This window comes from Salvelinus fontinalis, chromosome 2, assembly GCF_029448725.1.
Source record: "Salvelinus fontinalis isolate EN_2023a chromosome 2, ASM2944872v1, whole genome shotgun sequence".
In the NCBI taxonomy this organism is placed as follows: domain Eukaryota; kingdom Metazoa; phylum Chordata; class Actinopteri; order Salmoniformes; family Salmonidae; genus Salvelinus; species Salvelinus fontinalis.
In genome coordinates, this window is record NC_074666.1 from 66,178,294 (window position 1) to 66,204,459 (window position 26,166).

At 43.3% G+C, this 26,166-nt stretch overlaps 1 protein-coding gene across 1 annotated transcript in view; it reads right to left on the reverse strand.

Moving 5' to 3' along the window:
- Positions 1-342: 342 nt before the first annotated feature.
- Positions 343-26,166, reverse strand: part of LOC129823755 (uncharacterized) — a 68,718-nt gene continuing 42,894 nt past the window's right edge. Inside the window, exons 10-14 of the mRNA XM_055882721.1 lie at positions 13,515-13,595; positions 13,310-13,333; positions 6,358-6,473; positions 6,208-6,267; positions 343-6,090 (exon numbers count right to left, since the gene is read on the reverse strand). Of these exons, the coding sequence (XP_055738696.1) occupies positions 6,061-6,090; positions 6,208-6,267; positions 6,358-6,473; positions 13,310-13,333; positions 13,515-13,595 (311 nt within the window). The 3' untranslated portion in view covers positions 343-6,060. The remainder of the gene's footprint in view (positions 6,091-6,207; positions 6,268-6,357; positions 6,474-13,309; positions 13,334-13,514; positions 13,596-26,166) is intronic.

Here is a 26,166-nt window from a genome sequence, read left to right on the forward strand (position 1 = left end):
AATTACTGTGTAGTTTACCAATTAAAATGGTCTGATGTTGAAGTGGACATACTAGGTATAATCACCATGATACTGGGAAAATTCCCCCTGATTAACTCTTTAGTCATATCCCAGTTCACCTACTTGCTTATGGCCCTGCCTACACCTAACGACCTTTTTTATTTTTTATTATATGAACCAAAAATATTCAATTTTATTTGGAATGACAAACCAGACAAAATTAAACAGTCCTGTTTATATAATGAATATGAATTCGGAGTGCATAAATTATTAAATATTAAAGCATTAGACCTCTCAATAAAAGCTGCAGTCATACAAAAGCAATACTTAAATCCAAACTGGTTCTCTAGCAGATTAGTAACAGGGGCTTTTTCCCTTTATTCAGATTACAACCTCTCACTTTCAGTTATTTGAAAATGAAATTTTCTGAAAAAATTGCGATTTACATTTTTTTTTTTTTTAAAGTTGGTTGCAATTTCAGTTTAAGCCACCAGAAAACAGAACAGAACAAATATTACAACAGATATTATGGTTAAACTCAAATATAATAATTGATTTAAAAATAATAAAATATAAAAAATATTATCAACTTTGTAAATTATTTCATGAATAGGACTGGTGGAGTTATGTCAAACATGCAGCTAACAAAATATATGGAAATGTCTGTCCTATCCAAAATTACAACCAACTAATTTCAGCTTTTCAGCAAAAATTAAAGAGGAAACGGCGTTAAAGACCAAAACTGGTTAAAGAAAAGTGTGATAAATAAAAAAAGTATACTAACTTCATTTAAGGACCAAAAAAATTACAGCTGTGCTATACAGGTTGTAAATAGTTGGGAAGAGATTTTCGATTTACCGATTCCATGGCACATGGTTTATGAACTGATACACAAATTAACATCGGATTCAAACTTGATATCCTTCAGTTTGCAGCCATATGACTGGTTTCACAATTGTCTCCAGCGATAATCATGTAAAATAGATCGAAAACAAGTGTAATTTGTATTTACAATTCCCTCATCCAAAACGATTATTAATTTACCTAGCTCTTATCAAGTTTAAATTACAGTGCATGGAGAACGGTGTTATTTATATCGTAAAAAATAAAGTTCCACTTGGAACCAGTAGGTTCACTAGACCTTATTCATGGTTTCCTCGCGCGTAAAGGTGGTGGAATTATTAAGGTATTAAATAAAAGTCGGAATACGGCATATCTGTGGATACACCTCCGCCACAACTTCATTAATTCGACCGCCACCCAAAACGAATAGCAGGTGAATAGCACGCTATTCTCATGCTTAAATTCAAGGTCGGAATACGCATAGAGAAAAGTGGAAATCGACTGGCACTCTCCTCCGTTTTATTGGCAAATGTCCAGTCCCTCGATGGAGAGCTTGGTTCGAGAGTCTCCTATCAGAAAATCTGCTATATTATTTGCCTTGCAGAAATTTGGCTGGCTCAATCTATGAACATAGAAAAAACACATTGATATGGTCTATAACCAACACAGTTACAATACCAGAGCTAGTGTTATGTCTTGTAAAATCCCAAGAGTAAACAGTACTGCGAGGAGAACGTTTTTCTATACAGGCATTTGTCTATGGAATAGCCTTCCCTTAGAGATCAAGCAAAGAAAAAGTAGAAATAGATTTTAAAAGGTCATGGTTTTCATTTGGACAAGGTTGAATATAGCTCTAAACCTAGTCCTGGAGTAAAAAGCATGCTCAATGGAGAATATCCATGGAAGTAAATGTTTAGTTTTGGATTAGACTTAATTTGTGTCAGGGAAACCAGACCAGAAAGTATGTTAAACAGATCCTGTATATAAAATACTTATTAACAAGCTATTTAGATGTAAAGATTCTTTACAAATGGCATACAGCACAACAATAACATCCCCTTTCAAAAAAAAGTTGTTGGGGCTTTTGAGTCCCGCCCCCAAAAATTATGTCTTGGGAAAACACTGATAAGGAAAAAACAGCATCTCTCACTGCTCCAAAAGAGAACATAGGCCATTTAAACAGTGGTCACACACACACACACACACACACACACACACACACACACACACACACACACACACACACACACACACACACACACACACACACACACACACACACACACACACACACACACACACACACACACACACACACACACACACACACACTCCCTGTACAGTCTCTGCAACACATAGACATGGTACAAACGTTTTATGTTGCTCATAATGCTTATGACAAGGTGCAGATATCAAAGCAAATAGTTAAATAGAAAATATATATATATACACACATTACCATTCAAAAGTTTGGCATCACTTAGAAATGTCCTTGTTTTTGTCCATTAAAATAATATCAAATTGATCAGAAATACAGTGTAGACATTAGTAATGTTGTAAATAACTATTGTAGCTGGAAACGGCAGATTTTTTATGGAATATCTACATAGGCGTACAGAGGTCCATTATCAGCAACCATCACTCCTTTGTTCCAATGGCACGTTGTGTTAGCTAATCCAAGTTTATAATTTTAAAAGACTAATTGATCATTAGAAAAACCTTTTGCAATTATGTTAGCACAGATTAAAACTGTTGTTCTGATTAAAGAAGCAATAAAACTGGCCTTTAAGCTAGTTGAGTATCTGAAGCATCAGCATTTGTGGGTTCGATTACGGGCTCAAAATGGGCAGAAACAAAGAACTTTCTTCTGAAAGTCATCAGTCTATTCTTGTTCTGAGAAATGAAGGCTATTCCATTTCCATGAAAAATTGCCAAGAAACTGAAGATCTCGTACAACGCTGTGTACTACTCCCTTCACAGAACAGCGCAAACTGTCTCTAACCAGAATAGAAAGAGGAGTGGGATGCCCTGGTGCACAACTGAGCAAGAGGACAAGTACATTAAAGTGTCTAGTTTGAGAAACAGATGCCTCCCAAGTCCTCAACTGGCAGTTTCATTAAATATTACCTGCAAAACACTAGTCTCAATGTCAATAGTGAAGAGGCGACTCCGGGATGCTGGCCTTCTAGGCAGAGTTGCAAAGAAAAAGCCATATCTCAGACTGGCCAATAAAAATAAAAGATTAAGATGGGCAAAAGAACACAGACACTGGACAGAGGAAGATTGAAAAAAGGTATTATGGACAGACAAATCTAAGTATGAGGTGTTCGGATCACAAAGAAGAACATTCGTGAGACGCAGAAAAATAAAAAGATGCTGGAGGAGTGCTTGACGTCATCTGTCAAGCATGGTGGAGGCAATGTGATGGTCTGGGCGTGCTTTGGTGTTGGTAAAGTGGGAGATTTGTACAGGGTAAAAGGGATCTTGAAGAAGGAACGCTATCACTCTATTTTGCAACGCCATGCCATACCCCCCCGTGGACGGCGCTTAATTGGAGCCAATTTCAATGACTCAAAGCACAGTCACCGAATCTCAACCCAATTGAGCTGTTGGAGCAGCTTGACCGTATGGTACGTAAGAAGTGCCCATCAAGCCAATCCAACTTGAGGGAGTTGCTTCAGGAAGTATGGGGTGAAATCTCTTCAGATTACCTCAACAAATTGACAACTAGAATGCCAAAGGTCTGCAAGGCTGTAATTGCTGCAAATGGAGGGTTCTTTGATGAAGGCAAAGGACACAATTATTATTTCAATGAAACATCCTTATTTATAACCTTGTCAACATCTTGACTATATTTCCTATTCATTTTGCAACTCATTTCATGTATGTTTTCATGGAAAATAAGGACATTTCTAAGTGACCCCAAACTTTTGAACGGTAGTGTTTTTACAGTACCAGTCAACAGTTTAGACACATATACTCATTCAAGGGTTTTTCTTTATTTTTTACTATTTTCTACATTGTAGAATAATCGTGAAGACATTCAAACTATGAAATAACACATATGGAATAAATGTAGTAACAAAAAAGTGTTAAACAAATCAAAATGCATTTTATATTTGAGATTCTTCAAAGTAGCCACCCTTTGCCTTAATGACAGCTTTGCACACTCTTGGCATTCCCTCACAACCAGCTACATGAGGTAGTCACCTGGAATGCATTTCAATTAAAAGGTGTGCCTTGTTAAAAGTTAATTTGTGGAATTTCTTTCCTTCTTAGCATGTTTGAAACAATCAATTGTGTTGTGACAAGGTAGGGGTGGTATACAGATGATAGCCCTATTTGGTAAATAAATTGCTCAAATAAGCAAAGAGAAACGACAGTCCATCATTACTTTAAGACATGAAGGTCAGGCAATGTGGAAAATTTCAAGAACTTTGAAAGTGTCTTCAAGTGCAGTTGCAAAAACCCATCAGCGCTATGATGAAACTGGCTCTCACGAGGACCGCCACAGGAAAGGAAGACCCAGAGTTACCTCTGCTGCAGAGGATAAGTTAGAGCTAACTGCACCTCAGATTGCAGCCCACATAAATGCTTCACAGAGTTCAAGTAACAGACACATCTCAACATCAACTGTTCAGAGGAGACTGCGTGAATCAGGCCTTCATGGTTGAATTGCTGCAAAGAAACACCTCCTAAAGGACACCAATAAGAAGAAGAGACTTGCTTGTGCCAAGAAACACGAACAATGGACAATAGACCGGTGGAAATCTGTCCTTTGGTCTGACGAGTCCAAATTTGAGATTTTTGGTTCCAACCGCCTTGTCTTTGTGAGACGCAGAGTAGGTGAACAGATGATCTCCGCGTGTGTGGTTCCCACCGTGAAGCATGGAGGAGGTGGTGTGATGGTGCATTGCTGGTGACACTGTCTGCGATTTATTTAAAATTCAAGGCACCGTTAACCAGCATGGCTACCACAGCATTCTGTAGCGATACGCCATCCCATCTGGTTTGCTCTTAATGGGACCATAATTTGATTTTCAACAGGACAATGACCCAACACACCTTCAGGCTGTGTAAGGGCTATTGACCAAGGAGAGTGATGGAGTATTGCATCAGATGACCTGGCCTCCACAATCACTGACCTCAACCCAATTGAGATGGTTTGGGATGAGTTGGACCGCAGAGTGAAGGAAAAGCAGCCAACAAGTGCTTAGCATATGTGAGATCTCCTTCAAGACTGTTGGAATAGCATTCCTCATGGAGCTGGTTGAGATAATCCCAAGAGTGTGCAAAGCTGTCATCAAGGCAAAGGGTGGCTACTTTGAAGAATCTCAAATATAAAACATATTTTGATTTGGTTAACACTTCTTTGGGTACTACATGATTCCATGTGTTATTTCATAGGTTTGATGTTTTCACTATTATTCTACAATGTAGAAAATTGTCAAAGAAAAAAAATGAATTAGTACGTGTGTCCAAAATTTGACTAGTACTCTAAATATATACACACTTTGTACATAAAATGGCCTTCACTTTATTTATTTCATCTTTTATTCTTAACTGATTTACTCCTTTGATATTTTTCTTTCCCTCTGTGTCATAAAATCCCCTTTCATCAAGTAACACAGCCACATCATCCAAACACAGTCAGGAATGGATGCAGGTTTTTTTCGTAAAGTACTGCCCTACAGCAAAGTACAATAATACTCAATATCGGCCCATCTTAGTTCTAATGTATGCCCCTAAAGGGTTCATCTTATTGTTCATCTCACTGTTTTCTTCCCATTCACATGAACATATTATCTTTGGGCTGAATGGACAGCTGAAGGCAAGGGGTGACATTCAAGACCACCGTGTTCCCTTAATCCAAGTCTTGTTTTTAGAGACTCTTGACAGACGGACATTTATTAGTTCTCCCATTCTCCTCATTAAAACACAAGGAGGGGAGCTTTTATTCATGTCTGCAACAGTAACTCCAGAATGCCAGTGGCAGGAGAAGAAGAGTTGTGGCCTCAGCCCTGGAAGCGTGAAGTGTGAAATGTGAAGTGTGAGTGAGAGTGAGAGTGAGAGTGGGTGTGAGAGTGAGAGTGAGAGAGAGAGGACTGTTGGCTCCTTTTCTTTGGCTCAGGATATATATTTGTCCGTTGTCATCTGGTAAAGTGAGGCGAAAATGGTGGCAGATGGAAGAGAGCTGGATTATTCCTCTGAACGGGGTCAGTGCTGCAGAGCATCTCCGTTGTCGTTCTGAGAGAGAGAGAGTGACAGAGAGAGACTTTGTTGACTACATGCAAATCCAAACGCTCTTGGGTTCAATTGAATAGTGCTCTAAGTCATCGATCCGTAACATTCTGAGAATATTACCTGCATCAGATGATGTACCTCTACTGCGTTCAATACTGTCAGTTCAGGCATTGCAAGAGGCTAAAAAATACAAGAAGCACTTTAGCCACAGAAAGCACACACTCATGCACGCGCGCACACGCACACGCACACGCACACACACACACTCACCACGCCTTCATGCTGGCGTCTCCCCCGGGTCCACAAGATCAAGATGACAACACCCAAGAGGAGGACATTAGCTATCAGAGAGATAGCTAACAACGTACTGACTGATATGACCTTCCCTAGGAGAAAGCAAAGCGGAGAGAGATGAGTATACAGTATCTATCTATTTATAGTATCTTAGTATGTACAGTGCATTCGGAAAGTATTCAGACCCTTTGCTATGGGACTCGTAATTGAGCTCCGTTTCCATTGATCATCCTTAAGATGTTTCTACAACTTGACTGGAGTCCACCTGCTGTAAATTCAATTGATTGGACATAATTTGGAAAGGCACACAGCTGTCTATATAAGGTCCCACAGTTGACAGTGCATGTCAGAGCAAAAACCAAGCCATGAGGTCGAAGGAATTGTCCGTAGAGCTCTGAGACAGGATTATGTCGAGGCATAGATCTGGGGAAGGGTACCAAAACATTTCTGCATCATTGAAGGTGCCCAAGAACACAGTTGCCTCCATCATTCTTAAATGGAAGAAGTTTGGAACCACCAAGACTCTTCCTAGTGCTGGCTGCTTGGCCAAAATGAGCAATCGGGGGAGAAGGGCCTTGGTCAGCGAGGTGACCAAGAACCCGATGGTCATGGAGATGGGAGAACCTTCCAGACGGACAACCATCTCTGCAGCACTCCACCAATCAGGCCTTTATGGTAGAGTGGCCAGACGGAAGCCACTCCTCAGCTAATGGCACATGACAGCCCGCTTGGAGTTTGCCAAAAGGCACCTTAAGACTCTCAGACCATGAGAAACATGATTCTCTGGTCTGATGAAACCAAGATTCAACTTTGGCCTGAATGCGTCACATCTGGAGGAAACCTGGCACCATCCCCACAGCATCATGCAGCGGGGATGGTTTTTCAGCGACAAGGACTGGGAGACTAGTCTGGATCGAGGGAAAGATGAACGGAGCAAAGTACAGAGAGATCCTTGATGAAAACCTGCTCCCGGCGCTCAGGACCTCAGACTGTGGCGAAGGACCTGAACCTGATCAAACATCACCAGAGAGACCTGAAAATAGCTGTGCAGCGACACTCCCCATCCAACCTGACAGAGCTTGAGAGGATCTGCAGAGAAGAATGGGAGAAACTCCCCAAATACAGGTGTGCCAAGCTTGTAGCGTCATACCCAAGAAGACACAAGGCTGTAATCTCTGCCAAAAACTGCTTCAACAAAATACTGAGTAAAGGGTCTGCATACTTTCAGAATGCACTGTACCTACAGTATCTATCTACTGTACCTTAGTATCTGTCTACAGTATCTATCTACAGTATCTTAGAATCTGTCTACAGTATCTATCTACAGTATCTTAGTATCTATCTACAGTATCTTAGTATCTATCTACAGTATCTATGTCACGTTCCTGACCTATTTCTGTTAGTTTGTTATGTGTGTTAGTTGGTCAGGACGTGAGGTTGGGTGGGCATTCTATATTTTCTGTTTCTATGTTGGTTTATGGGTTGCCTGGTATGGCTCTTAATTAGAGGCAGGTGTTTGGCGTTCCTCTAATTAAGAGTCATATTTAGGTAGGCGTTTTCACAGTGTTCGTTGTGGGTGATTGTTTTCCATGTCTGTGTCTGTACACCACGAAGGACTGTTTTCGGTTTGTTTGTTCCTCGTTCATTTGTGTAGCCTATGTTTCCTATTCGTGCGTTCTTCTTGTTTTATGTAAGTTCGTCGTCTAGGTCTGTCTACACCGTTTGTTGTTTTTGTTAGTTTAGTCAAGTTCGTGTTTTCTTTAATAAATTATGTGTTCAAACTCCGCTGCGCCTTGGTTCCCTCAATACTCCTCCTTTTCGGTCGAAGAGGAGGAGGACCGCCGTTACAGAATCACCCACCAAATCTCCAGAACCAAGCAGCGGAGTAAACGGAGTAAGGGACAGAGAAAGAAGGAGGAATGGACTTGGGACGATGTATTGGACGGGAAAGGTTGCTACACATGGGAGGAGATCCTGGCTGGTAGGGATCGCCTCCCATGGGAACAGCTGGAGGCACTGAGGAGAGCAGAGGCAACCGGAGAAGGGAACCGGAGTTATGAGGGGACGCGTCTAGCACGGAAGCCCGAAAAGCCCGTGAGTAACACCCAAAGATTTCTTGGGGGGGGCTAAGAGGTAGTGGGCCAAGGGCAGGTAGGAGACCTGCGCCCACTTCCCAGGCTTACCGTGGAGAGCGGGAGTACGGGCAGACGCCGTGTTACGCAGTAGAGCGCACGGTGTCTCCTGTACGAGTGCATAGCCCAGTGCGGGTTATTCCACCTCCCCGCACTGGTAGGGCTAGATTGGGCATTGAGCCAGGTGTCATGAGGCCAGCTCAACGCGTCTGGTCTCCAGTGCGTCTCCTCGGGCCGGCATACATGGCACCTGCCTTACGCATGGTTTCCCCGGTTCGCCTACATAGCCCGGTGCGGGTTATTCCACCTCCCCGCACTGGTCGGGCGACCGGGAGCATTCAACCAGGTAAGGTTGGGCAGGCTCAATGCTCAAGAGAGCCAGTACGCCTGCACGGTCCGGTATTTCCGGCGCCACCTCCCCGCCCCAGCCTAGTACCTACAGTGCCTACACTACGCACTAGGCTACCAGTGCGTTTCCAGAGCCCTGTTCCTCCTCCATGCACTCTCCCTGTAGTGCGTGTATCCAGTTCGGTGCCTCCAGTTCCGGCACCACGCACTAAGCCTCCTGTGCGTCTCCAGAGCCCTGTACACACTGTTTCTTCTCCCCCTACTAATCCTGATGTGCTTGCCCTCAGCCCGGTGCCACCAGTGCCGGTACCACGCACCAGGTATAAAGTAGGCTTTGAGAGTCCAGTGTGCCCTGTCCCTGCTCCCCGCACTAGCATGAAGGTGCGTGTCCTTAGCCCGGTGCCTCCAGTTCCGGCACCACGCACCAGGTCTACAGTGCGCCTTATCCGGCCAGAGCCATCCGTCTCCCCAGCGCCATCTGAGCCATCCGTCTCCCCAGCGCCATCTGAGCCATCCGTCTCCCCAGCGCCATCTGAGCCATCCGTCTCCCCAGCGCCGTCTGAGCCATCCGTCTGCAATGAGCCTGCAAAGCCGCCCGTCTGCCATGAGCCTGCAAAGCCGCCCGTCTGCCATGAGCCTACAGAGCCGTCCGCCAGACAGGAGCCGCTAGAGCCGTCCGCCAGACAGGAGCCGCTAGAGCCGCCCGCCAGACAGGAGCCGCTAGAGCCGTCCGTCAGACAGGATCTGCCAGAGCCGCCAACCAGACAGGATCTGCCAGAGCCGCCAACCAGACAGGATCTGCCAGAGCCGCCAGCCAGACAGGATCTGCCAGAGCCGCCAGCCAGACAGGATCTGCCAGAGCCGCCAGCGAGCCATGGGCAGCCAGAGCCGTCAGCGAGCCATGAGCAGCCAGAGCCGTCAGAGAGCCATGAGCGTCCAGAGCCGTCAGCCTGCCATGAGCGTCCAGATCCATCAGTCAGCTATGAGCTGCCCCTCAGCCAGAAACGGCTATATACCCAGAACTGCCCCTCAGTCCAGAGCTGTCTCTCTGTCCGGAGCTGCCTTTCAGTCCGGAGTTGCCCCTCTATCCTGATCTCCCTCTCTATCATGAGCTACCTCTATATTCTGATCTATCCCTCTGTCTTGTGCTATCCCTCTGTCTTGATCTATCCCTCTGTCCCGGTGCTGTCCCTGTCATTGATGTTACCAAGAGGATTTTGTGGGGGTAAAATGAGGGTGGACATTCTTAGGGGGAGATGGAGGCTGGGATTGATTATGGTGGGGTGGGGACCTCGCCCGGAGCCTGAGCCACCACCGTGGTCAGATGCCCACCCAGACCCTCCCCTAGACTTTGTGCTGGTGCGCCCGTAGTTCGCACCTTATGGGGGGGGTTATGTCACGTTCCTGACCTATTTCTGATAGTTTGTTATGTGTGTTAGTTGGTCAGGACGTGAGATTGGGTGGGCATTCTATGTTTTCTGTTTCTATGTTGGTTTATGGGTTGCCTGGTATGGCTCTTAATTAGAGGCAGGTGTTTGGCGTTCCTCTAATTAAGAGTCATATTTAGGTAGGCGTTTTCACAGTGTTCGTTGTGGGTGATTGTTTTCCGTGTCTGTGTCTGTACACCACGCGGGACTGTTTTCGGTTTGTTTGTTCCTCGTTCATTTGTGTAGCCTATGTTTCCTATTCGTGCGTTCTTCTTGTTTTATGTAAGTTCGTCGTCTAGGTCTGTCTACACCGTTTGTTGTTTTTGTTAGTTTAGTCAAGTTCGTGTTTTCTTTAATAAATTATGTGTTCAAACTCCGCTGCGCCTTGGTTCCCTCAATACTCCTCCTTTTCGGTCGAAGAGGAGGAGGACCGCCGTTACAATCTATCTACAGTATCTATCTATAGTATCTTAGTATCTATCTACAGTATCTTAGTATCCGTTTACAGTATCTATCTACAGTATCTATATATAGTATCTTAGTATCTATCTACAGTATCTATCTATAGTATCTTAGTATCTATCTACAGTATCTTAGTATCTATCTACAGTATCTTAGTATCTATCTACAGTATCTATCTATAGTATCTTAGTATCTATCAACAGTATCTATCTACAGTATCTATCTATAGTATCTTAGTATCTATCTACAGTATCTTAGTATCCGTCTACAGTATCTATCTACAGTATCTTAGTATCTATCTACAGTATCTTAGTATCTATCTACAGTATCTTAGTATCTATCTATAGTATCTATCTACAGTATCTTAGTATCTATCTATAGTATCTATCTATAGTATCTTAGTATCTATCTACAGTATCTTAGTATCTATCTATAGTATCTATCTATAGTATCTTAGTATCTATCTACAGTATCTATATTTAGTATCTTAGTATCCATCTACAGTATCTATCTATAGTATCTTAGTATCCATCTACAGTATATATCTATAGTATCTTAGTATCCATCTACAGTATCTATCTATAGTATCTTAGTATCCATCTACAGTATCTATCTATAGTATCTTAGTATCTATCTACAGTATATATCTACAGTATCTTAGTATCTATCTACACTATCTTAGTATCTATCTACAGTATCTATCTATAGTATCTTAGTATCTATCTACAGTATATATCTACAGTATCTTAGTATCTATCTACAGTATCTTAGTATCTATCTACAGTATCTATCTATAGTATCTTAGTATCCATCTATAGTATCTATCTACAGTATCTTAGTATCTATCTACAGTATCTTAGTATCTATCTACAGTATCTATCTACAGTATCTATCTACAGTATCTTAGTATCTATCTACAGTATCTTAGTATCTATCTACAGTATCTTAGTATCTATCTACAGTATCTTAGTATCTATCTATAGTATCTATCTACAGTATCTTAGTATCTATCTATAGTATCTATCTATAGTATCTTAGTATCTATCTACAGTATATTAGTATCTATCTATAGTATCTATCTATAGTATCTTAGTATCTATCTACAGTATCTATATATAGTATCTTAGTATCCATCTACAGTATCTATCTATAGTATCTTAGTATCTATCTACAGTATCTTAGTATCTATCTACAGTATCTATCTATAGTATCTTAGTATCTATCTACAGTATATATCTACAGTATCTTAGTATCTATCTACAGTATCTTAGTATCTATCTACAGTATCTATCTATAGTATCTTAGTATCCATCTATAGTATCTATCTACAGTATCTATCTACAGTATCTTAGTATCTATCTACAGTATCTTAGTATCTATCTACAGTATCTATCTACAGTATCTATCTACAGTATCTTAGTATCTATCTACAGTATCTTAGTATCTATCTACAGTATCTTAGTATCTATCTACAGTATCTTAGTATCTATCTATAGTATCTATCTACAGTATCTTAGTATCTATCTATAGTATCTATCTATAGTATCTTAGTATCTATCTACAGTATCTTAGTATCTATCTATAGTATCTTAGTATCTATCTACAGTATCTATATATAGTATCTTAGTATCCATCTACAGTATCTATCTATAGTATCTTAGTATCCATCTACAGTATCTATCTATAGTATCTTAGTATCCATCTACAGTATCTATCTATAGTATCTATCTATAGTATCTTAGTATCTATCTACAGTATATATCTACAGTATCTTAGTATCTATCTACAGTATATATCTACAGTATCTTAGTATCTATCTACAGTATCTATCTATAGTATCTTAGTATCTATCTACAGTATATATCTACAGTATCTCAGTATCCATCTACAGTATCTATCTATAGTATCTTAGTATCCATCTACAGTATCTATCTTGCCAGCAGCATACCACCCTGCATACCACTGCTGGCTTGCTTCTGAAGCTAAGCAGGGTTGGTCCTGGTCAGTCCCTGGATGGGAGACCAGATGCTGCTGGAAGTGGTGTTGGAGGGCCAGTAGGAGGCACTCTTTCCTCTGGTCTAAAAAATATCCCAATGCCCCAGGGCAGTGATTGGGGACACTGTCCTGTATAGGGTGCCGTCTTTCGGATGGGACGTTAAACGGGTGTCCTGACTCTCTGATGTCATTAAAGATCCCATGGCACTTATCGTAAGAGTAGGGGTGTTAACCCCGGTGTCCTGGCTAAATTCCCAATCTGGCCCTCAAACCATCATGGTCACCTAATAATCCCCAGTTTACAATTGGCTCATTCATCCCCCTCCTCTCCCCTGTAACTATTCCCCAGGTCGTTGCTGCAAATGAGAACGTGTTCTCAGTCAACTTACCTGGTAAAATAACGGTAAATAAAATAATAATAATCTATCTACAGTATCTTAGTATCTATCTACAGTATCTATCTATAGTATCTTAGTATCTATCTATAGTATCTTAGTATCTATCTACAGTGTCCACATACTTTTGGTAATGTAGCGTATCTATAAACAAGGCTAAAACACTTACTTTGTAATCGCTGCTCTTGTGACTCTAGAAAAAAAGGAAAGCGATAATATCATGTCATTATGCACCATATTATTCATTTGGACTCAAAATCTGAGACGAGGTAAGCGGAGGTTTTAACTTGGCTGGCACAATGTCAGACATTCTTCACACTAACTGAGCTCTAATAATCATTAAAGGATTAAGGAAACATTGCAAAGTGTCCTACCCATGTTGCCGCTGTTTGATATTGTTGACAATGGTGGTCGTGTTGTTGATGATGACGTTTTGGGCGGGATCGATGATGTTTCTAAAAACAAATGTCAGAAAAAATATTGACTTTCACCTAAAATATTATTTTATAAAGATTTTGAATTCAGATTTTGAATAAAGAAGGTACAGCATTGTATGACAAAATAGAGAGAGATGCTTCCTGTAATTTATGGTGGGTAACGTGGTTGTATATATTGTTGGAGTTTTTGTATCTAAAAAGATGTAAAGAAAAAGGTTTGTATACTGAAAAAAAACATAAATGCAACATGCAACAATTTAATTGATTTTAATGAGTTCCAGTTCATACGAGGAAATCAGTCAATTGAAATAAATTTGTTAGGCCCTGATCTATAGATTTCACGACTGGTCCCCATGGTATTTCTATGCATTCTAATTGCCATCAATAAAATGCAATTGTGTTCATTGTCCATAGCTTATGCCTGCCTATACCATAACCCCACATGATGCCATACACGTGTCTGCGGTTGTGAAGCTGGTTGGACATACTGTCATTCTCTGAAACGACATTGGAAGCGACTTATGGTAGAGAAATGGACATTCGATTCTCTGGCAAAAGCCCTGGTGGAGTCAGCAGGCCAACTGCACGCTCCCTCAAAACTTGAGACATCTGTGGCATTGTGTTTGTGCAGTTTTGTCGTACATTTTATTTCAGCTCATGAAACCAACACTTGACATGTTGCGTTTATATTTTGGTTCAGTGTAGTTATTCACTAATCATTGATGCCTTTGAAACTGAGATCCAACTTAGCAGGAAATATCAAACAATTGACCTCCACCACACACATCCCAATGTCCACAGATTCCACACCCACTGCTTCCATACACCCACATAGCGGATACCCACACACAATGCCAGTACACACACATGGTGGCGGGCCCTCTGGCCATAGAAGCAGTGAAGAATTCCCCGCCCAGCCAAGAAAATACTGTAACTAACCACAGAGAGAGCGAGACAGAGAAATAGCAAGTAAGCGAGAGTGCAAGAGAGAGAGAGAGAGAGAGAGAGAGAGAGAGAGAGATGTATGTGATAGGATGAGGATGGCATGATGGTTAATAATACAGTCCTTTGATAATGCTTGGCCCCTGGGTGTCACACACACAATGACAGTACACACACATAGTGGGGGGCCTTCTGGCCACAAAAGCAGGGATTTTCAGCCCAGCCAAGAGAATACTGTAGCTAACCAGAGAGAGAGCGAGACAGAGAGAGACAGCAGGCAGACAGAGAGAGAGAGAGAGCAGGCAGACAGAGAGAGAGAGAGAGAGAGAGAGAGCAGGCAGATAGAGCTCGAGAGAAAGAGAGACTCAGTGAGCATAGCCTTGCTATTGAGAAAGGCTGCCGTAGGCAGACCTGGCTATCAAGAGAAGACAGGCTATTTGCAAACTGCCCAACAAAATGAGGTGGAAACTGAGCTGGCCTTCCTAACCTCCTGCCTAAAGTAGGACCATAATAGAGACACATATTTCCCTCAGATTTCACAGATCAGCAAAGAATTCGAAACCTAAAGTTGATAAACTCCCAAATCTACTAGGTGAAATACCACAGTTTGCCATCACAGCAGCAATATGTGTGACCTGTTGCCACAAAAAAAGGTCAACCAGTGAAGAACAAACACCATTGTAAATACAACCCATATTTATGCTTATTTTTATCCCCTTTTGTACTTCAACCATTTGCACATTGTTACAACGCTGTATGTATACATAATATGACATTTGTAATGTCTTTATTCTTTTGGAACTTCTGTGTGTAATGTTTACTGTTCATTTTTATGGTTTATTTCACTTTTGTATATTATCTACTTCACTTGCTTTGGCAATGTTAAAACTTCTTATGGCTGCAGGGGCAGTATTGAGTAGCTTGGATGAAAGGTGCACAGAGGGGCCCAGAGTAAACGGCCTGCTCATCAGTCATAGTTGCTAATATATGCATATTATTATTAGTATTGGATAGAAAACACTGACGTTTCTAAAACTGTTTGAATTATGTCTGTGAGTGTAACAGAACTCATATGGCAGGCAAAAACCTGAGAAGAAATCCAACCAGGAAGTGAGAAATCTGAGGTTGGTTGATTTTAAACTCATCGCCTATTGAAAACACATTAGGATCTGGTTCTGTTTGCACTTTCTACGGCTTCCACTAGATGTCAACAGTCTGTAGAACGTTGAATGAAGCTTCTACTGTGATGTTGAGCCGGATGGGAGCTGTTTGAGTCAGTGGTCTGGCAGAGAGCCAAGTCCTGGTCCCGCGCATTTCACATGATAGGGACTTGCGTTCCATTACTTCTATAGACACAAAGGAATTCTCCGGTTGGAACGTTATTGAATATTTATGATAACAACATCCTAAAGATTGATTCTATACTTAGTTTGACAAGTTTATTCGACCTGTAATATAACTTTTTGAAGTTTTCGTCCGACGTTAGGCGGGACCTGCACGAGCGTTTGGATTTGTGTACTAAACGCGCTAACAAAAGTAGCTACTTGGACATAAATTATGGAAATTACCGAACAAAACAAACATTTCTTGTGGAAGTGGGAGTCCTGGTACTGCATTCCGACGAAGATCAGCAAAGGTAAGTAAAGATTTATAATGCTTTTTATGAGTTTTGTTGACTGCACAATTTGGCGGGTAACTGTATGGCTTCCTTTTGTGGCTGAACGCTGTTCTCAGATTATTGAATATTGTGCTTTTGCCGAAAATATTTTTGAAATCTGACACAGCGGTTGCATTAAGAACAAGTGTATCTTTAATTCTATGTAAAACATGTATCTTTCATCAAAGTTTATGATGAGTATTTATGTTATTTGACATGGCTCTCTGCAATTTCTCCGGATATTTTGGAGGCATTTCTGAACAAGGCGCCAATGTCAACTAAGGTTTTTGGATATAAATATGAACTTAATCGAACAAAACATATATGTATTGTGTAACATGAGGTCCTATGAGTGTCATCTGATGAAGATCATCAAAGGTTAGTGATTCATTTTATCTCTATTTCTGCTTTTTGTGACTCCTGTCTTTGGCTGGAAAAATGGCTGAGGTGATTACTTAAAAATCACACAATGTGATTTTCTGGATTTTTGTTTTAGATTCCGTCTCTCACAGTTGAAGTGTACCTATTATAAAAATTACAGACCTCTACATGCTTTGTAAGTAGGAAAACCTGCAAAATCGTCAGTGTATCAAATACTTGTTCTCCCCACTGTATGTTTCCCATGCCAAAAAAGACCCTTGAATTGAATTGAATTGAGAGAGCGAGAGAGAGATGCATGAGAATGTCATGATGGTTAACAATACAGTCCTTTGATAATGTTTGGCCCCTGGTCGTCACACACGCACCCCAATGTCCACAGATTCCACATCCATTGCTTCCATACACACACACAGCGGCTACACACACACACAATGACAGTACACACACATGGTGGCGGGCCCTCTGGCCATGGAAGCAGTGAAGAATTCCCAGCCCAGCCAAGAGAATAATGTAACTAACCACAGAGAGAGCGAGACAGAGAGAAAGTGAGAGTGCGAGAGCAGAGAGAGACAGAGAGAGACATAGAGAGCAGGCAGACAGAGAGAGACAGAGAGAGACATAGAGAGCAGGCAGACAGAGCGCAGGCAGACAGAGAGAGCAGGCAGACAGAGAGAGCAGGCAGACCGAGAGAGCAGGCAGACAGAGAGAGCAGGCAGAGAGAGAGAGACAAACAGAGCAACGGACAACCCGCCGAGACCAGCGAGACACCCTCCCAGACCTGCAAGACGCCCCCTGAAGGACTTGCACCGAGAGAACCCACGCCAAGAGGACCTACACACAGCATTACCAGCCACACCCCAACCAGCTAAGACCACCCCAAACAAACCCTGGCCACATCCTATATAGGCCCCCCCATATCAGACCTATACCCCTTCTGCCCATACCATGCCCCCGCCCCCACCCCTGCGGCACGGACCTCAACATGACAGCAGCCCAACCCCCACTATTACACCCACGCAAGCCCCATCCTGTGACCTAAGAGGTATGTATCAGATGCTCAACATGCTCTGCTGTGATGGTCCGGGCCTAAACCACACAAAAACAACACTAGACACTATGGAACACAAAGATTTTACCATCTCATCCTGGAATATACAAGGTCTGAGGTCATCTGCCTTTGGCCTAAAGAGCAGGAACCCAGACTTCATCAAAGAAATTGGAAATACAGACATTGTCATCCTACAAGAAACATGGTATAAAGGAGATGGACCCACTGGTTGCCCTCCAGGTTATAGAGAGCTGGTTGTCCAATCCACCAAACGACCAGGTGTGAAACAGGGAAGAGACTCAGGGGGTATGCTAATTTGGTATAGATCAGACCTAACCCACTCTATTAAATTAGTCAAATCAGGAACATTTTACATCTGGCTAGAAATGAATAAGGAAATGATCTCAACAGATAAAAATGTGTCATGTGTGCTACCTATATCCCCCCCCCAATAGAATCCCCATACTTTAACGATGACAGCTTCTCCATTCTAGAGGGGAGATCAACAATTTCCAGGCCCAGGGACATGCACTAGTCTGTGGCGACCTAAATGCCAGAACTGGACAATAACCTAACACCCTCAGCACACAGGGGGACAAACACCTACCTGGAGGGGACAGCATTCTCTCCCCCACATGCCCCCCTAGGCACAACTATGACAACATAAGCAAAAAAAACGGGTCACAACTCCTGCAGCTCTGTCGCACGCTGGGTATGTACACAGTCAATGGTAGGCTTCGAGGGGACTCCTATGGTAGGTACACATATAGCTCATCTCTTGGCAGTAGTACTTGTAGACTACTTTATCACTGACCTCAACCCAGAGTCTCTCAGAGCATTCACTGACACCCTTATCAGATCACAGCAAAATCACACTACTTGAACAGAGCTTTGCTCAATCATGAGGAATCAAAGCCAAATGAGCTGAATAATATTAACAAATACTATAGATGGAAGGAGAGTAGTGTGGAAATCTACCAAAAAACCATTGGGCAACAACAAATTCAATCCCTTCTAGACAATTTCCTGGACAAAATGTTTCACTGTAATACTGAAGGTGTAAACCTGGCAGTAGAAAACCTAAAGAGTATATTTGACCTCTCAGCTTCCATATCAAATCTAAAAATTTCAAACAGAAAACCGAAGAAAATGAACAACAATGACAAACGGTTTGATGAAGAATGCAAAATACTAAGAAGGAAACTGAGAAACCTGTTCAACCAAAAACATAGAGACCCGGAAAAACTGAGTCTACGCCTTCACTATGGTGAATCACTAAAATAATACAGAAAAACACTACAGAAAAAGAAGGAACAGCACGTCAGAAATCAGCTCTATGTAATTGAAGAATCCTTAGACTCTAACCACTTCTGGTAAAATTGGAAACACTAAACAACACAAATAATTATCTTTCCAAAATGGAGATGTATGGGTAAACCACTTCTCCAATATTTTTGGCTCTATAACAAAGAACAAACAGCAAAAACATATACAGTTGAAGTCGGACGTTTACATACACCTTAGCCAAATACATTTAAACTCAGTTTTTCACAATTCCTGACATTTAATCTTAGTAAAAACTCAGTTAGGATCACCACTTTTTTTAAGAACGTGAAATGTCAGAATAATAGTAGAGAGAATTATTTATTTCAGATTTTATTTCTTTCATCACATTCCCAGTGGGTCAGAAGTTTACATACACTGAATTAGTATTTGGTAGCATTGCCTTTAAATTGTTGAACTTGGGTCAAACGTTTTGGGAAGCCTTCCACAAGCTTCCCACAATAAGTTGGGTGAATTTTGGCCCATTCCTCCTGACAGAGCTGGTGTAACTGAGTCAGGTGTGTAGGCCTCCTTGCTTGCACACGCTTTTTCAGTTCTGCCCACAAATTTTCAATGGGATTGAGGTCAAGGCTTTGTGATGGACACTCCAATACCTTGACTTAGTTGTCAACTTTGGAAGTATGCTTGGGGTCGTTTTCCATTTGGAAGACCCATTTGCGACCAAGCTTTAACTTCCTGACTGATGTCTTGAGATGTTGCTTCAATATATCCACATAATGTCACGCCCTGACCTGAGATATCTCTGTTTTCTTTCTATTTTGGTTAGGTCTGGGTGTGACTAGGGTGGGTATGTTAGTTTTTGTATTGTCTAGGGGGTTTTGTATGTCTATGGTGGCCTGATATGGTTCCCAATCAGAGGTTGGTTATCGTTGTCTCTGATTGAGGATCATATTTAGGTAGCCATTTACCCTTTGGTGTTTGTGGGTTATTTTCTATGTGTAGTGCCTGTCAGCACTCATTTGTATAGCTTCACGTGTCGTTTTGTTATTTTGGTTTGTTTGTTCAGTGTTCATTCTTAATATAATAAAGAATGTACGCATACGACGCTGCACCTTGGTCCGATTCATACGACGAACGTGACACATAATTGTCCTTCCTCATGATGCCATCTATTTTGTGAAGTGCACCAGTCCCTCCTGTAGCAAAGCACCCCCACAACATGATGCTGCCACCCCCGTGTTTCACGATTGGGATGGTGTTCTTCGGCTTGCAAGCCTCCCCCTTTTTCCTCCAAACATAACGATGGTCATTATGGCGAAACAGTTCTATTTTTGTCATCTGACCAGAGGACATTTTTCCAAAAAGTATGATCTTTGTCCCCATGTGCAGTTTCAAACCGTGGTCTGGCTTCTTTATGGCGGTTTTGGAGCAGTGGCTCCTTCCTTGCTGAGCGGCCTTTCAGGTTATGTCGATATAGGACTCGTTTTACTGTGGATATAGATACTTTGTACCTGTTTCCTCCAGCATCTTCACAAGGTCCTTTGCTGTTGTTCTGGGATTGATTTGCACTTTTCGCACCAAAGTACGTTCATCTCTAGGAGACAGAACGCGTCTCCTTCCTGAGCGGTATGACGGCAGCGTGGTCCCATGGTGTTTATACTTGTGTACTATTGCTTGTACAGATGAATGTGGTACCCTCAGGCGTTTGGAAATTGCTCCCAAGGATGAACCAGACTTGTGGAGGTCTACAATTTTTTCTCTGAGGTCTTGGCTGATTTCTTTTGATTTTACCATGATGTTAAGGAAAGAGGCACTGTGTTGAAGGTAGGCCTTTAAATACATCTACAGGTACACCTCCAATTGACTCAAATTATGTCAATTAGCCTATCAGAAGCTTCTATAGCCATGACCTAATTTTCTGGAATTTTCCAAGCTGTTAAAAGGCACAGTCAACTTAGTGCATGTAAACTTCTGACCCACTGGAATTGTGATACAGTGAATTATAAGTGAAATAATCTGTCTGTAAACAATTGTTGGAAAAATTACTTGGGTCATGCACAAAGTAGATGTCCTAATCGACATGCCAAAACTATAGTTGGTTAACAAGAAATGTATGGAGTGGTTGAAAAACTAATTTTAATGACTCCAACCTAAGTGTATGCAAACTTTCGACTACAACTGTACATGATCAAATACAAATCTTAGAATCAACTATTAAAGACTACCAGAACTTACTGGATTCTCCAATTACCTTGAATGAACTACAGGACAAAATAAAACCCCTCCAATCCAAAAAGGCCTGTGTTGTTGATGGTATCCTCAATGAAATTATAAAATATACAGACCACAAAATCCAATTGGCTATACTAAAACTCTTTAACATCATCCTTAGCTCTGGCATCTTCCCCAATATTTGGAACCAAGTACTTATCACCCCAATCCACAAAATTGGAGACAAATTTGACCCCAATAACTACCGTGGGATATGCGTCAACAGCAACCTTGGGAAAATCCTCTGCATTATCGTTAACAGCAGACTTGTACATTTCCTCAGTGAAAACAATGTACTAGGCAAATGTGAAATTGGCTTTTTACCAAATTATCGTACGACAGACCAAGTATTCACCCTGCACACCCTAATTGACAAACAAACAAACCAAAACAAAGGCAAAGTCTTCTCATGCTTTGTTGATTTCAAAAAAGCCTTCGACTCAATTTGGCATGAGGGTCTGCTATACAAATTGATGGAAAGTGGTGTTTTGGTGGAAAAACATACGACATTATAAAATTCATGTACACAAACAACAAGTGTGCGGTTAAAATAGGCAAAAAACACACACATTTCTTCCCACAGGGCCGTGGGGTGAGACAGGGATGCAGCTTAAGCCCCACCCTCTTCAACATATATATCAACGAATTGGCGAGGGCACAGAACAGTCTGCAGCACCCTACTAGAATCTGAAGTCAAATGTCTACTGTTTGCTGATGATCTGGTGTGTAACAGTCCTGACCTGTTTTATGTTGTTTTTTATGTGTTTATAGTCAGGGCATGTGTTTTGGGTGGGCAGTCTATGTTATCTGTTTCTATGTTGGTTTTGGGTTACCTGGTATGGCTCTTGATTAGAGGCAGGTGGTTTGCGTTTTCCTCTAATTAAGAGTCATATTTAGGTAGGGCGTTCTCACTGTTTGTTGGTGGGTGATTGTCTCCTGTGATGTCTTCGTCGTTGTCGATGTATTTTCACATACGGGACTGTTTGGCTGTTCGTGTGTTTTGATGTAACGTTCCTGTCCGTGAGTTTACGTTTAGTGATGTGAGTTTATGTTCAGGTTTCGTTCTACGTCGTTTTGTTATTTTGTAAGTTTGTTAAAGTGTTTGTTTTCGTGTTGCCATCATATTTCAGTTCTGTCGTTTATAAATAAAAAGATGGCTTATTTCCCGCAAACCGCATTTTGGTCTGAAGATCCTTCTCTCCTCACCTCATCCGAGGATGAGGAGAGCGACAGCCGTAACAGAATCACCCACCACGCTAAGACCAAGCGGTATGGGAATGCTCTACGGAGCAACAAGGACTTCTGGACTTGGGAGGAGATCCTGGACGGTAGAGGACCTTGGGCTCAACCAGGGGAATATCGCCGTCCAAAGGAGGAGTTGGAAGCAGCGAAGGCTGAGAGGCGCTGGTATGAGGAGGCAGCGCGACGACGCGGTTGGGAGCCCGTGAGTCAGACCAAAAAATTTCTTGGGGGGGGGCACACGAGGAGTGTGGCAAAGCCGGGTAGGATACCCGAGCCAACTCCCCGTGCTTACCGTGGAGGTAGAAGGCGTCGTACTGGTAAGACACCGTGTTATGCGGTAAAGCGCACGGTGTCCCCAGTACGCGTGCTTAGCCCAGTGCGGGCTATTCCACCTTGCCGCACTGGGAGGGCTAGGTTGGGCATCGAGCCGGATGTCATGAAGCCGGCCCAACGTATCTGGCCTCCAGTACGTCTCCTCGGGCCGGCGTACATGGCACCAGCCTTACAGGTGGTGTCCCCGGTTCGCCTGCATAGGCCAGTGCGGGCTATTCCACCTCGCTGCACTGGCAGGGCTACGGGGATCATTCAACCTGGTAGGGTTGGGGAGGCTCGGTGCTCAAGAGCACGTGTCCTCCTTCACGGTCCGGTAGACCCGGTGCCACCTCCATGTACCAGTCCTCCGGTGGCAGCCCCCCGTACCAGGATGTCTCTCCGGGTTCTCTCTCCTGCTGTTTCCTCCTCTCCAGCGCAGCCAGTGCCTAGACCACGCACCAGGCTGTCTCTCCTTCTCCTTCCTACAGAGCCATCCGTCTCCCCAGCGCCATCTGAGCCATCCGTCTCCCCAGCGCCATCTGAGCCATCCGTCTCCCCAGCGCCATCTGAGCCATCCGTCTCCCCAGCGCCGTCTGAGCCATCCGTCTGCCATGAGCCTGCAAAGCCGCCCGTCTGTCATGAGCCTGCAAAGCCGCCCGTCTGCCATGAGCCTACAGAGCCGTCCGCCAGACAGGAGCCGCTAGAGCCGCCCGCCAGACAGGAGCCGCTAGAGCCGCCCGCCAGACAGGATCTGCCAGAGCCGCCAACCAGACAGGATCTGCCAGAGCCGCCAACTAGACAGGATCTGCCAGAGCCGCCAACTAGACAGGATCTGCCAGAGCCGCCAACCAGACAGGATCTGCCTGAGCCAGAGCCGTCCAGCCAGGACCTGCCAGAGCCGTCCAGCCAGGACCTGCCAGAGCCGTCCAGCCAGGACCTGCCAGAGCCGTCCAGCCAGGACCTGCCAGAGCCGTCCAGCCAGGACCTGCCAGAGCCGTCCAGCCAGGACCTGCCAGAGCCGTCCTGCTATGACCTGACAGAGCCGTCCAGCCAGGACCTGCCAGAGCCGTCCAGCCAGGACCTGCCAGAGCCATCCAAACAGGACCTGCCAGAGTTCCTCAGCCAGGACCTGCCAGAGTCCTTCAGCCGGGATCTGCCCCTTGTCCCGGTGCTGCCCCTTGTCCCGGTGCTGCCCCTTGTCCCGGTGCTGCCCCTTGTCCCGGTGCTGCCCCTTGTCCCGGTGCTGCCCCTTGTCCCGGTGCTGCCCCTTGTCCCGGTGCTGCCCCTTATTCCGGTGCTGGTCCTTATCCTGGTGCTGCCCCTTGTTCCGGTGCTGCCCCTTGTCCCGGTGCTACCCCTTGTCCCGGTGCTGCCCCTTGTTCCGGTGCTGGCTGTTTATTTAGGGGAAGGTAGTTTTAGGGTGGTCAGTGGAAGGGGTAGACAGAAGAGGGGAGTGACTATGGTGGTGTGGGGAGAGCGTCCTGAGCCGGAGCCACCACCGTGGTCAACTGCCCACCCAGACCCTCCCCTGGACTTTGTGCTGGTGCGCCCGGCGTTCGCACCTTGAGGGGGGGGGGTTCTGTAACAGTCCTGACCTGTTTTATGTTGTTTTTTATGTGTTTATGGTCAGGGCATGTGTTTTGGGTGGGCAGTCTATGTTATCTGTTTCTATGTTGGTTTTGGGTTACCTGGTATGGCTCTTGATTAGAGGCAGGTGGTTTGCGTTTTCCTCTAATTAAGAGTCATATTTAGGTAGGGCGTTCTCACTGTTTGTTGGTGGGTGATTGTCTCCTGTGATGTCTTCGTCGTTGTCGATGTATTTTCACATACGGGACTGTTTGGCTGTTCGTGTGTTTTGATGTAACGTTCCTGTCCGTGAGTTTACGTTTAGTGATGTGAGTTTATGTTCAGGTTTCGTTCTACGTCGTTTTGTTATTTTGTAAGTTTGTTAAAGTGTTTGTTTTCGTGTTGCCATCATATTTCAGTTCTGTCGTTTATAAATAAAAAGATGGCTTATTTCCCGCAAACCGCATTTTGGTCTGAAGATCCTTCTCTCCTCACCTCATCCGAGGATGAGGAGAGCGACAGCCGTAACATGGTGCTTCTGTCACCAACCAAGGAGCACCTACAGCAGCACCTAGATCTTCTGTACAGATTCTGCCAGATCTGGGCACTGACAGTAAATCTCAGTAAGACCAAAATAATGGGGTTCCAAAAAAGGTCCAGTCGCCAGGACCACAAATACAAATTCCATCTAGACACCGTTGCCCTAGAACACACAATAAACTATACATACCTTGGCCTAAACATCAGCGCCACAGGTAACTTCCACAACGCTGTGAACGATCTGAGAGACAAGGCGAGAAGGGCCTTCTATGCCATCAAAAGGAACATCAAATTTGACATACTAATTAGGATCTGGCTAAAAATGCTTGAATCAGTTATAGAACCCATTGCCCATCATGGTTGTGAGGTCTGGGGTCCGCTCACCAACCAAGAATTCACAAAATGGGACAAACACCAAATTGAGACTCTGCATGCAGAATTCTGCTAAAATATCCTCCTCGTACAATGTAAAACACCAAATAATGCACGCAGAGCAGAATTAGGCCGATACCCGCTAATTATCAAAATCCAGAAAAGAGCCGTTAAATTCTACAACCACCTAAAAGGAAGTGATTTCCAAACCTTCCATAACAAAGCCATCACCTACAGAGAGATGAACCTGGAGAAGAGTCCCCTAAGCAAGCTGGTCCTGGGGCTCTGTTAACAAACACAAACAGACCCAACAGAGCCCCAGGACTGCAACACAATTAGACCCAACCAAATCACGAGAAAACAAAAAGATAATTACTTGACACATTGGAAAGAATTAACAAAAAAAACAGAGCAAACTACAATGTTATTTGGCCCTTAAGGCCCTTAACAGAGAGTACACAGTGGCAGAATACCTGACCACTGTGACTGACCCAAACTTAAGGAAAGCTTTGACTATGTACAGACTCATTGAGCATAGCCTTGTTATTGAAAAAGGTCGCCGTAGGCAGAGCTGGCTCTCAAGAGAAGACAGGCTATGTGCACACTGCCCACAAAATGGAGGTGGAAACTGAGCTGCACTTCCTAACCTCCTGCCAAATGTATGACCATAATAGAGACACATATTTCCCTCAGATTACAAAGACCCACAAAGAATTAAAAAACAAACCCGATGTTGATAAACTTCCAAATCTACTGGGTGAAATACCACAGTGTGCCGTCACAGCAGCAAGATTTGTGACCTGCTGCCACAAGAAAAGGGCAACCAGTGAAGAACAAACACCATTGTAAATACAACCCATACTTATGCTTATTTATTTTCCCTTTTGTAATTTAACCATTTGCACATCGTTACAACACTGTATATATACATAATATGACATTTGCAATGTCTTTATTCTTCTGGAACTTCTAGT